At 44.5% G+C, this 12,500-nt stretch overlaps 1 protein-coding gene across 2 annotated transcripts in view; it reads right to left on the minus strand.

Moving 5' to 3' along the window:
* ULK1 (unc-51 like autophagy activating kinase 1) overlaps positions 1 to 11,956 on the minus strand; it is a 94,500-nt gene extending 82,544 nt beyond the window's left edge. The window contains exons 1-4 of one of the 2 annotated variants that reach the window (XM_087880305.1): positions 11,819 to 11,956; positions 11,225 to 11,321; positions 9,569 to 9,661; positions 9,400 to 9,441 (exon numbers count right to left, since the gene is read on the minus strand). In XM_087880305.1, coding sequence (XP_087736431.1) covers positions 9,400 to 9,441; positions 9,569 to 9,661; positions 11,225 to 11,314 — 225 coding nt within the window. In that variant the 5' untranslated portion in view covers positions 11,315 to 11,321; positions 11,819 to 11,956. Of the gene's footprint in view, positions 1 to 9,399; positions 9,450 to 9,568; positions 9,662 to 11,224; positions 11,322 to 11,818 lie in introns of those variants that run through there. The other variant, XM_087880304.1, reaches the window with a different exon arrangement.
* Between the last annotated feature and the right edge of the window lie 544 nt (positions 11,957 to 12,500).

Here is a 12,500-nt window from a genome sequence, read left to right on the forward strand (position 1 = left end):
ACAAATAAGCAATCACATTAAGGCAATATCTCCAGATTCCTAGCTGCACCAGAATTTCAGCTGGGCTCTGTGCTACAAGACCCCTGCACTCGTAAAGCATGGATTATAGCTTAATGCCATAGACAACCAGTTCTTGGCACCTTAACAAATCATGTTTATACAAACCATGATTTAGCAAGACACATCAAGTTAAGACACCACCATATATCCATGCATATCCATGACAGCCAATTTGGTACAGTGGTTAAGGTGCTGGTCTAGAAACCAGGAGACTGTAAGTTCTAGTCCCACCTTAGAGATGAAAAACAATTGGGAGACTTTGAGCCAATCACCAGGAGACTGTGAGTTCTAGTCCCACTTTAGGCATGAAAGTCAGCTTAGAGATTTTGGGACAATCACCAGATGGTGAGTTCTAGTCCCACCTTAGGCATGAAAGTCAGCTGGGTGACCTGGGACAAGGAGACGTTGACTTCTAGTCCTGGCTCAGGCATGAAAGTCGGCTGGATGACTTTGGGACAATCACCAGGAGATGGTGAGTTCTAGTCCCACTTTAGGCAAGTAAGGCAGCTGGGTGACTTTGGACCAGTCCCTCTCTCTCAGCTTTATCCACCTCACAGGGTTGTTGTTAAGGGGAAAATACAGTAGAAGAAGGAAAGACTATTACGTATGTTTGCTGCCTTGCGTTATTTATGAAAATAATAAAGGAGGGATAAAAATCTAATAAAAATTAAACTGTCTGCTCCAAACTAACGTAGCTGCCTTTATGGTCCCTTCCCTCCAGCCCTCAAAAATTCATAGCTGTAGCAAAAAAACCTTTTAGAGCAAGCTTCAAGACGAAGTTCTAAAAATACTCCATACAGCCGAGACTACCTCCTTGGGAGTTTGAGCAATGAAGGCCCATTAATACCTTTCAATAATACATAAGTAAAGTTTTAAGTGGGTCACCCTTTTAGAGACAGCTTTCAGAGACACGCTTAGAGTTTCTTGGGGGAAGGAGGAAGGAAGGAAGGAAGGAAGGAAGGAAGGAAGGAAGGAAGGAAGGAGATGGAGGGAGGGAGGAAAGGAGATAGAAAAAGGAAGGAAGGAGGGAAGGAAATAGGACAGAGAAAAGAGAAGCATGGAGGAAAGAAGGGATAGAAAAAGGGAGGGAGGGAGGGAGGGAGGGAGAGAGAGAAAGAAGGAAGGAAGGAAGGAAGGAAAGAAAGAGAGAGAGAGACGGAGGGAGGGGGAAAGAAAGAAAGAAAGAAAGAAAGAAAGAAAGAAAGAAAGAAAGAAAGAAAGAAAGAAAGAAAAGGGAGGGAAGGAGGAAGGGAGGAAACGGGATAGAGAAATGAGAAGAATTGAGGAAAGAAGGACATAGAGAAAGGAAGGGAGGAGGGAGGGAGGGAGGAAGGAGATGGAGGGGGAGGGAGGGAGGGAGGAAAGGAGATAGAGGAAGGAAGGAAGGAAGGAAGGAAGGAAGGAAGGAAGGAAGGAAGGAAGGGGGACAGAGAAATGAGAAGAATGGAGGAAAGAAGGGCAAAGAAAAAGGAATGAAGAATGGGAGGGAGGGAGGGAGAGAAAAAGAAAGAAAGAGAGACAGAGAGAGAAGGAAAGAAAGAAACAAAGAAACAAAGGAAGGAGAGTGAGGGAGAGAAAGAGAAAGAAAGAAAGAAAGAGGAGGGAGGGAGGGAAGGAGGGAGAGAGAGAAAGGAGGGAGGGAGGGAGGAAGATAACTTGAAAGAGAGGCTAGTAAACACCTTCACAGGACAGAAGCATAAACTCAGCCAGACGTAGCCCGCTGTGGGGCTTTATAGCTACATACGATCCTAGTTTCAGGGGCCCGATTCTGCCCAACTTCCTTTGAAATCTCATCTTCTAATCGGATTTGGCACCCATACAATCCTCAGCCACTGAAAAAAACACCATGAGGTGACAAGCAGGAGATTAGCTCACCCCATCCTGCTTTCAACACCATCTAGATTTTGCAACCGCACTTGGGAACTGCTCACTCAATATTTACTTTTTTAAAAAAAGAAATCAACCCCAGCTTCCTTTCTTCAATTCCTAAATCAGTTTTTGTTAAATCTGCGGCTTCTGAAGAAGAAGGTAAAAGAGGACATTTCTCTGGCTTTTTCCATGGAAGTCTCTGCAAAAATATCTTGTTTGAAACAAGGCCTGTTTTGAGGAAAGGCAAGCAGACGGTTGTAGAATCATAAGGTGTGGAAGGGACCTTGGAGGTCATCTAGTCTGCCCAATGAGGAGTCTTCAAACCAGTGGTGGGTTTCAAATTTTTTTACTAGCGGTTCTGTGGGCGTGGCTTGGTGGGTGTGGCATGGCATGGCTTGGTGGGCGTGGCAGGGGAAGGATACTGTAAAATCCCCATTTCCTCCCGATCAGCTGGGATTTGGGATGCAGAGAATAGATGGGGGTGGGGCCAGTCATAATTTTTACTACCGGTTCTCCGAACTACTCAAAATTTCCGCTACCGGTTCTCCAGAACTGGTTAGAACCTGCTGAAACCCACCTCTGACGTACAACCATCCCGTAACAAATGATTCTCCAATCTTTTCTTGAAAACCTCCAGTGATGGAGCAACCCGCAACTTCAGGAGGCAAATGGATTCACTGCCAGGAAATTTCCTCCTTATATCCAGGTACAAAACCATAAAAAAAGCAAAAGTTAAAATATTTCGGACATGGGATGCGACACCCAGAAAAATACGCCATTACTTCACTTAATCCTCCAAGGAAAGATGGAAGGCAAACGAGGTCCAGGCAGAAAAAGAACATCATGGCTTCAAAATCTAAGGGACCGGTTTGGACAAAACTCAGCGGCGCTTTTTTGTTCCGGCTGTTGATAAAAATAGGATCGCTAACGTCCGATGACGGATACGGCACAAGAAGAAGACGACAAAATCCAGGTTGGGTCTCCCTCTGATGACCTCTTCAGACCAAAAACCATTTAAAATGTGAAATTGGGCACGTTGAGAGAGATTTATGTGGGCTTTTGATCAGTAGGTCCTACGTAGCTACAGGTAAGCAACGCTGAAGTCCATACTTTGCCCTTATCCACGAATCACAGTCTACGAGCCACAATAGCTGGATTCAGAAACCACACCAAGCTAGATCAAGCAAGGCGATGCGGTGAACATGGCCACTGGCTAGGTCCCCACAAAGCCTGTTTTGAGGAAATGCAAGCAGGGGCACAGAGAATCGTAGGGTTGGAAGGAAGGGACCTTGGAGGTCATCTAATCCAACCCCCACCACATCAGTTGTCTTCATCTGGGACAAAAAAGTTGTCCAATCTTTTCTTGAAAACTTCCAGTGATGGAGCACCCACCACTTGGAGAGGAAATCCGTTCCATGGCTTTATAATTCTCACCGTCAGGAAATTCCTTCTTATTTCCAGAATGAAGCTCCCTTTGATGACCTCTCCAGATTAAAAAAAAATAATAATTAAAATGGGAAATTGGGCAAAAGTTGAGAGAGAGAGAGAGATTGATCTGGCCTTTTGATCCGAAGGTCCACCAGGAACCGGGTAGTTGCAGGCACGCAAGATTGAAGTAAGAAAGCATCTCCCACAGGTTGGGTTGGTGGAAATTAAACCTCTTTTTAAATTGCTCCAGGTTGTAAACCGAAAAGAACTCCCACGCTGACCGTTCTTTTCTCATTCATTGAGAGTTTGCTTGAAGTGAAATTGCAGCGAGGAGAATGCAAAAAGGTGGACTTTATCTCAAAAAGTTAGCCAAAACTCTGCTTGTACCTTCTTGGGTGGAAAGGAGACGGCTGGGCTAAAATAAGTCATTTCTTTTTTCTTTTTTTTTCCATTCAAAAAACAGCAGTGAAGCAGCTCATGAATTCTCTCAGAACGAGAATTTTATTTATTTATTTTTAAATGCGTAAAGCTGAATCTGTATCTCAGACGAGCCATAATTCCAGTTCGTTGTGATTGGAGGCACACAAAACTCTCTCTTCTGGTGGACTGGCCCACCTGAGCTCATATCCTCCTCTCATGGATCCCCCGTTTAAGCCATGGTTTGTCTGTACATTCCCCTTACTCATAAACCACCGTCTACAAGCCACAATCGTTGGATTTGGAAATCACACCAAGCTGAATTAAACTGGAAGCTTTTAAGAAGAGACTCGATTGCCATCTGTCAGAAGCGGTGTAGGGCAGTGACGGCGAAACTTTTCAGCACCGAGTTCCAAAAAAGGCTGCACGCTCGTCTGGGCCGTGACCAGGAAGGGCAGCTGCCCAAGGGGCATGCGCGCACCAAAAAATGAACTTCCGGGTTCCTGGCGTGCGCATGCGTGCCAGTCAGCAAGTCTTCAGGTTACTGCCACTCATGCGCACGCGCCTATCAGCTGGCCAACATGCATGCTCACGCCAGAAAATGGAAGACCAGCTCTTCCGGTTTCCGGAATTGCTGCATGCACAAAGGCCAGATGATCATCACATGCGCATGCGTGCCAGAAACCCGGAAGAGGAACGGGAGATGCTGCATGTGCCAGGCAACATAGCTCCGCATGTCATTTTGGGCACGCGTGCCATAGATTCGCATCACGCACGTAGGGTCTCCTGCTTGGGAGAGGGGTAGTTGGACTAAATGACCTACAAGATCCCTTCCAATTTACAGTCTTCCGCTTTAACTGTATGACTGTAATTTTGTTGCTTGTATCATTTGTCCCCTACAACTATCATTAAGTGTTGTACCTTATGATTCTTGATGAACATATCTTTTATGTACTCTGAGAGCGTATGCACCAAGACAAATTCCTTGTGTGTCCAATCACACTTGGCCAATGAAAAATCCTATTCTATTCTGTCCTGTCCTGTCCTATCCTATCCTATCCTATTTGTATCCTATGACTATCATTAAGTGTTGTACCTTATGATTCTTGATGAACATATCTTTTATGTACTCTGAGAGCGTATGCACCAAGACAAATTCCTTGTGTGTCCAATCACACTTGGCCAATAAAAAATCCTATTCTGTCCTGTCCTGTCCTGTCCTATCCTATCCTATCCTATTTGTATCCTATGACTATCATTAAGTGTTGTACCTTATGATTCTTGATGAACATATCTTTTCTTTTATGTACACTGAGAGCACATGCACCAAGACAAATTCCTTGTGTGTCCAATCACACTTGGCCAATATTCTTGTTCTATTCTATTCTATTCTATTCTCTGTTAAACTACATACATTATTTCTACACATTAATGATGTATTTTATAGATAGCCCAAGACAATTCCTCTCCACTCAACGTGGCCCAGGTAAGACAAAAAAGTTGGACAACCATGGTTGCCATGGTTCCATGCCATGGAAGCAACGTTCTCCAACCTTTCTGGGTTGGAGACCTGGTGCAGGGGAGGGGGGAGAGGAGGGGGGGAAAGGAACGATTTTGTGTGAGGTACACACAGCTTCATTTGTATGAGTAGCAGGTACACCCGCCACTCACGCAGCCCGGTTGCAATCCGAAGCCCACAAGTTGGGGACCTCCCCGTTTAGAGCTTAAGCGACTTATAAAGCCAGGGCTGGTTAAATTGTTCTTTTCCAGCTGCGGGGATACAGATACCTGCTTAATTCTCCTTTTTTCCTCCTCCCTCCTCTTCCATTTTCCTTTCGTGCCATGTCATTTTAAACTGTGAACCTGAAGGCAAAGCAAGTTCCAAAAACTGTTCTGGGCCCTTTTGAGTTAAAAGCCTGGGGAGAAACCACCTCTTTAAATAAACACCTATCAAATAACAGAAAACACAACCCACTGTCCAAATTCCAGAGTCTTGTTTTCCAACGCAAAGGGAACGGACAGCTGTGTTTTCCCATGCACGCTGCAGCACCGAATCACACACAGAGACACAGGCTGGCAACCTTACACATTACACAACTTTCGTGTCCCGTAGTTTTATGCTGCATTATTTAAATTCCACGATTCTCAGAAAAGAGGCTTGAGGGTGCCTGCTCCGTTTCTAAGTTGGTGATAGGGGTGGGAAAACTAAAGAATATAGCATACAGCTGGAAGGGACCTTGGAGGTCATCTAGTCAACCTCCGGCTCAAACAGGAGACCCTATCCCATTCTGGACAAGAGGCTATGCAATCTCTTCTTAAAAAGCCTCCAGTGATGGAGCACCCACAATTTTTGAAGGCAAACCATTCCACTGATTAATTAATTTTCCTCACTGTCTGGAAATTTCTCTCTATTTCTACTTTCAATCTGGATTGATAAGCTTCCATCTGTTCCTTCTCGTCCTGCTTTCAGGAATTGTGGGGAACAGGTTGATCCCCTCTTTTTTTGTGGCAGCCCCTCAAATTTTGGAAGACTGCTTTCAGGTCACCTGAGCAATCAACCCCATCACACTTCTTCTCTGGTAATATTGTTCTACTAACTAGAGCATACAAAATCTTTGCTAGACCAATTCTCGAATACAGCTCGTCTGTCTGGAACCCGCACTGCATATCGGACATTAATACAATTGAGAGACTCCAGAGATATTTCACGAGAAGAGTCCTCCACTCCTCTACCCGCAATAGGTTACCTTATGCCACCAGATTTGAAATTTTGGGCTTACACAACTTAGAACTACGCCGACCTCGGTCTGACCTAAGCGTAGTACTTAAAATTATCTGCCACAACGTCCTACCTGTCAATGACTACTTCAGCTTCAACCGCAACAATACATGAGCAAACAATAGATACATACTCAAGGTAAACCGCTCCAAACTTGATTGCAGAAAATATGACTTCAGCAACAGAGTGGTCAATACCTGGAATGCACTACCTGACTCTGTAGTTTCTTCCCCAAATCCCCAAAACTTTAACCTTAGACTGTCTATTGTTGACCTCACCCCATTCCTGAGGTCTGTAAGGGGCATGCATAAGTGCATCAACATGCCTTCCGTCCCTGTCCTAATGTCTCTTTTTAAAGGTAAAGGTAAAGGTTCCCCTCGCACATATGTGCTAGTCATTCCTGACTCTAGGGGGCGATGCTCATCTCCGTTTCAAAGCCAAAGAGCCAGCGCTGTCCGAAGACGTCTCCGTGGTCATGTGGCCGGCATGACTCAACGCCAAAGGCACACGGAACGCTGTTCCCTTCCCACCAAAGGTGGTCGATATTCTTCTACTTGCATTTTTTACGTGCTTTCGAACTGCTAGGTTGGCAGAAGCTGGGACGAGTCACGGGAGCTCACCCCGTTACGCGGCACTCGGGATTCGAACCACTGAACTTTTCGATCGACAAGCTCAGCGCTTCAGCCACTGAGCCCCCGCATCCCTTTTTTTGTCCCTTTTTACTCGTATCCTTTTCATGTATTCAAATCGTGTTTATACTTGTATCTGTTACTTTATATGTGCTTGACAAATAAATAAATTTAAATTAAATTAAATTAAATTATAAAAGAAAATAAAAGAAAAAAGAAAAGAAAAGAAAAGAAAAGAAAAAAGAAAAGAAAAGAAAAGAAAAGAAAAGAAAAGAAAAGAAAAGAAAAGAAAAGAAAAGAAAAGAAAAGAAAAGAAAATAAATATAAACATAAACATAAACATAAACATAAACACTCTTTTTCCCTTATTATTTCCTCCAACCCAGTTTGAAACAAGAAAAAATTCTGGAGGGGGGGGTCGAAGGGGCGAGGAAAGCCATGTTCCATTGCAACTTTGCCCCCCCCCCAAAAAAACCCCCAAGCAAACAAATCCTACCAGCAAAAGCAAACAAAAGACTACCGTTCCCAGCATGCCTTGCTCGCACGGAGGGCGGGTGCCCGGCAGTGGCTCACGCCACAGGGTTCCCCACAGAGGCATCAAATTGCAAAGCGTGACGCAGGTGCCGCTCTGGGCCAATCAGAGCCGGCTAAAAGAATGTCAACAAACAAGGAGGCCTGGAAACCACATGACTGGGCCAGACAGGCAAACAAACCTCGGATGCACAATTGCAAGAAGCCAGCCAGTCGCGCAACCACCGCCTGTGTGGGAAAGCAACAACCCAATTAAAGGAGGCTCATCTCAAAAAACAAAGGCCCGGGGATCTGGAAGTTTGGCCCAGGGATCTGGGTTCCAAATAGGATTTAGGCAATTCTACCACCAAGCAGAGTGGCTTGTGTACATACATACACACACACACACACAGAGAGAGACACACACAATTGCACAGCATTGCAAATCCTTGCAGAGGCGCAAACAACGTTGGTCAATTTCGTTGGGAAATTAACCCAGCCTTTTGCATGTTTCCTGAAGAGGGTGGAGATGTGCCCAGCCAAAGAGATATAAACATCCACCAGGCCAAAGTTATTTCCAAACAAGGAGAGATATAAAACAGCTCAACGCAAGAAAGCCAGATCCACGCCAGATCCCTTTTAATGCCACGAGATCCATCATTTTCCTGCTTGACTAAAAAGGCTAAAAAATAAAATCAAAACACCAATACAAAACAGGAAATGCCCTTCCTTGTTCCGGCTTCCATCTAATTCCTATTATAATTTTGTTTTTGTTTTTTATTAAAAAAAAAAAAAATCACAATGTCACTGAACTGAAAGGGCCCTGAACTTCCCAAAGGGAAATAAATAAATAAATAAAACAGGTTAAACCTGCAACAGTAACAATGCCACAGCGATGAGATTTTAGACAAGGGCCACGCAAATACCGGACGGCTCAGATCCCCAAATTATAGCAATGCGCTCTTTAAAGCAACCATTTTTCTTTTTTGCAGAATGACCTGCAGCTCTTTTAAGGATTACAAAAAAAACAAACAAACGGTAAAAGCTTTTTAAGGATTGTCCTTTTTTTGCCATTGCATGTCACAACAACTTGGTCCAGAGAATTTTTTTTTCCTTATGCCATCACTCTGCTGAACACCTACCATGTTTCCCCGAAAATGTCTTATATTTTTTTGAACCCTGAAATAAGCACTTGGCCTTATTGCCATGCGCTCAAAAGCCTGGTTGGGCTTATTATCAGGGGTATGTCTTATTTTGGGGGAAACAGGGTAATTCCCACACCATTGTCTTATATCTAAAGATATTTTACCCATGTAGTAGGTCAGTCTGTATTATTATTATCCTTCTCATTTTTTCTACCACCTTCTCCTATGGGTATCTTATCATTATATTACTTCGTTGTTGTATGTACACCGAGAGCTTATGCATCGGACACCAATTCCTCGTGTGTCCAATCACACTTGGCCAATAAAGAATATTCTAATATTCTATAGACAAAGTCCTCCATTTTAGCTAAAGACCACCAGCCCCATGGGTTAGAGGTCAATCTAGCTGACGTTTTCATCAAATCTTCATCCTTGTTGTCATCCCCCTATAAAAAGCTAATTAAACAACACCCTCTCTTCGTCCATCGACTTCGCCCATCAACCCTTCCCTCCTCCTCTCTCTCTCCATAAATCTTTGGACCTGAATTTGGAGCAAAAATACCTGGAAGTCGTAGAGAGCCACGATGTTATCATGTTTCAGTTCCTAGAAAGAGAAAGAGGGATGGGGGGAGGCAACCGTTAACTTATCAAACAAACACAAACACAGATCATAATTCAGGTAACAAGGTTCGCTCTCCGAAGTCACTTCCCCTTTTTCCCTTCCAATTTACCTTCAAGATCTTGATCTCCTTGCCCAAGAGTGTCTGGGACTTTGCCAAGTTTTTCTTGTTAATGCATTTGATGGCCACCTCGACTTCGGGTTTCTGAAAGTTGGAATATCAAGGGAGAGACGGTGAATAGGAGTTCCCAGGTTTTCCATCGCACACTTCCAACAGACAACCACAAAACTCGGTTCGTGAGGGTTTGTCGATCCACTCACAAGCAGCCATGCCCCCCAAACCCACGGTTTATAAAAGCTACTTTGTGCCGCAGACTGAGTCAAACGCAGATAAAACAACATTGGCGGTAGTTTTGAGTCACTCAGAGCCGCGAGATAGTCAGGCAAACAAATTTGATAATAATTGACAGTATAAACGTCTGAAAACGTTGGGTTTATTCTGTTTTCTGGTCTTGAGCCAAGACAAGTTCAGACTTGCCCTCTCTGATTTAATTTCTTTTCCCTTCTTAACACGTCCTCCAGCACAAAACCGCTTCCAAATTAAATAAGGCCTCAGTTCTAGCAGCAAACTTCCACGAGAGCCTTTACAAAGCAAAGGATGTGAACCTCCTTCGGTCTCCTCTCTTCGCCCTTCAAGTCCCCAAATAGATAATTGCACATTTACTTTATTATAACCTACGCAGGAGAGGATACAATAGACAGGATTTGTTTTTAGCAAGAATGGCTCAACTCTGCTACGAAAGCCATTCTGATTTTGCAAACTCTTTGCCAAGATCCTTCCTATTCAAAAAAAGCAAAACAAAATCTTTACCACCTTTTTTTTTCTTCCTCCAAAGATAATCATAATCACTTTGGAGAAGTTCCCAGCAATATTAATACATAAAATGCAGGCCTTACCCTTTGCTCCCAGCCTAAAAGCACTCCAGGTGTGCTCCTGCCTAGAGATTATTAAGTCTCCCATAGCGACCAAATAGAAACTCAAAATATATTTATTTATAGACAACAGCAAGACAGCAAGAGTTTTTTCCTTGCTTTGTGGCTGCTTTGAGATAGGAAAACCTTGCCGAGCCAGTAAGATAAGGCCTGGGTTTGCCTTATGCCTAAGCAAATTCTCCATTTCTTTCCCCTAATTGCATCAGCCCAATGATTCAGTCTCTGCCTCTTAGTTTCTTGAGAAAATCTTGGTGGATTTTAACAGATCTTTGGGGGTCTTAGAAAGGCACGCCGTGACCTCCTTTGCCAGGCCTAATTTTGGATTAATTTGAAATTTGGGGGTTGCTCGAAAAGTCAGAGAAGGAACTGGGGGTGGGGGGGAATAAAGGTTGTCTCAAGTCCCAACATGGTTTAGAAGTTTTAACTGCATAAGGCGTGCATAAGCTCACTAACATGCCCATCATCCCCGTCATTGTATTTTTATATTATTCCTGTTTTTGTTTGACAAATGACAATAAATAAAAATAAATAAAAACTTGTCCCTTTGCCAGCTGTTTGGACCAAGCTGGTTGAATCAACGATTCAATAATTACTCCTTTTTCACCGTCATATCAGATATTATCATTTCAAGAGAGAATCGAGAACGCCCCCGCCCCCCCGCTTGTCTCAGCAGAAAAAATATCACCAAAAATCCCTCCCATTTTTTATTATTTTTTTGAAAAGGAGGCCAGAACTTTTTTTAAAAAAATAAAATAAAAATAAAATCCTCTTTTACCTCTTTGTGCCTGCCTTTGAAGACCACGGCAAAAGCTCCATGCCCGATCAGATCTTTCCTGCTGAATTCAAATTTGCCAACTGCTTCCATGTCGTTTCTGAAGACCGGTGGCACAAAAGAAAACAAGTCTCAAAAAGAAATACAAAATTGGAAAGGAGAAGGATGGGGGGGGGGCCTTGGGGGGGGCGGGAGTTGAAAGGAAACCCAAGTGTTGAGATGGCCAAATTTTTTCTTTCCCAGAAGAGGGAAAAGAAAGAAAGAAAGAAAGAAAGAAAGAAAGAAAGAAAGAAAGAAAGAAAAGGAGCTGATTTTCAAAGCCGGTTCCTCTCCCTCCCTCCCCTCCAGATCAATCTCACCAGGAACTAGAAACTTGAAAAAGTAAAGGTTTTCTCTGGACCCAGATGTGTGTGTCTGGCAGAGGGGAGAGTTTAATTCCCATATGGCCCTCTGCTCTTGGGTTGGAAAGAGATGGGGTCTCTCTATCCTGGCGACCTCCCACCCACCCCTAACTCTGCGGGCCTGGGAAATAAGTACTGGGGAACCCCTAAACCAAGCTAACCCCCCCCAAACCAGCATGACAAGCTCGCTCCCCACCTTAAACGCCCCCAGGCGGACGCGAGGTGCTCATCGCCCCCGGGAGCCGCTCCAATCCGTCGCCAAGGCCACCTTCAAGTTCCCAAGAAGAGGGGTGGGGGAGAGAGAAAAGACCACTTTATTAAAAGACCCCCCTCCAAAGGAAAAGGGGGTGGGAAAACTTCCCCACCCCCACCCCCTCCCCAAGCCTCCTTAAGAGACAAGCCATCTTCAGGATCCCCCCCAAAAGAGGGGGGGTTTTATTAAAGGCCTGCCCCAATAAAGGGGTGTGTGGGAAAAACCTCCCCCTGGTCCCCCCCCCATTCCCAAGCCCTCTTAAAAGTCAAGCCATCTTCAGGATCCCCAAAAGGGGGAGGGGAAGGCCTTATTAAAGTCCTCTCCTCCCCCACCCAGTAAAAGGAAATGGGGATGGGGAAATTCCCCCCCCCATCATTAAGACTCCTTGGCTTCAGGATCCCCCCCAAAAGAGGGGGGGGAGACTTTATTAAAATCCTCCCCAATAAAAGGAAAAGGGGGTGGGGAAATCCTCCCCCCCCTGCGGCCCCCTCCCCTCCCCAAGCCTCCTTAAGAGCCAAGCCACCTTCAGGGTCTCCCCACAAAAAGAAGGCGGGGGGGGGAGACTTTCTTAAAATCCCCCCCCCTCCAATAAAAGGGATGGGAAAATCCTCCCCTCCCCAAGCCT

Source organism: Pantherophis guttatus, chromosome 17 (assembly GCF_059756535.1).
Source record: "Pantherophis guttatus breed Tessera chromosome 17, ASM5975653v1, whole genome shotgun sequence".
NCBI lineage: Eukaryota > Metazoa > Chordata > Lepidosauria > Squamata > Colubridae > Pantherophis > Pantherophis guttatus.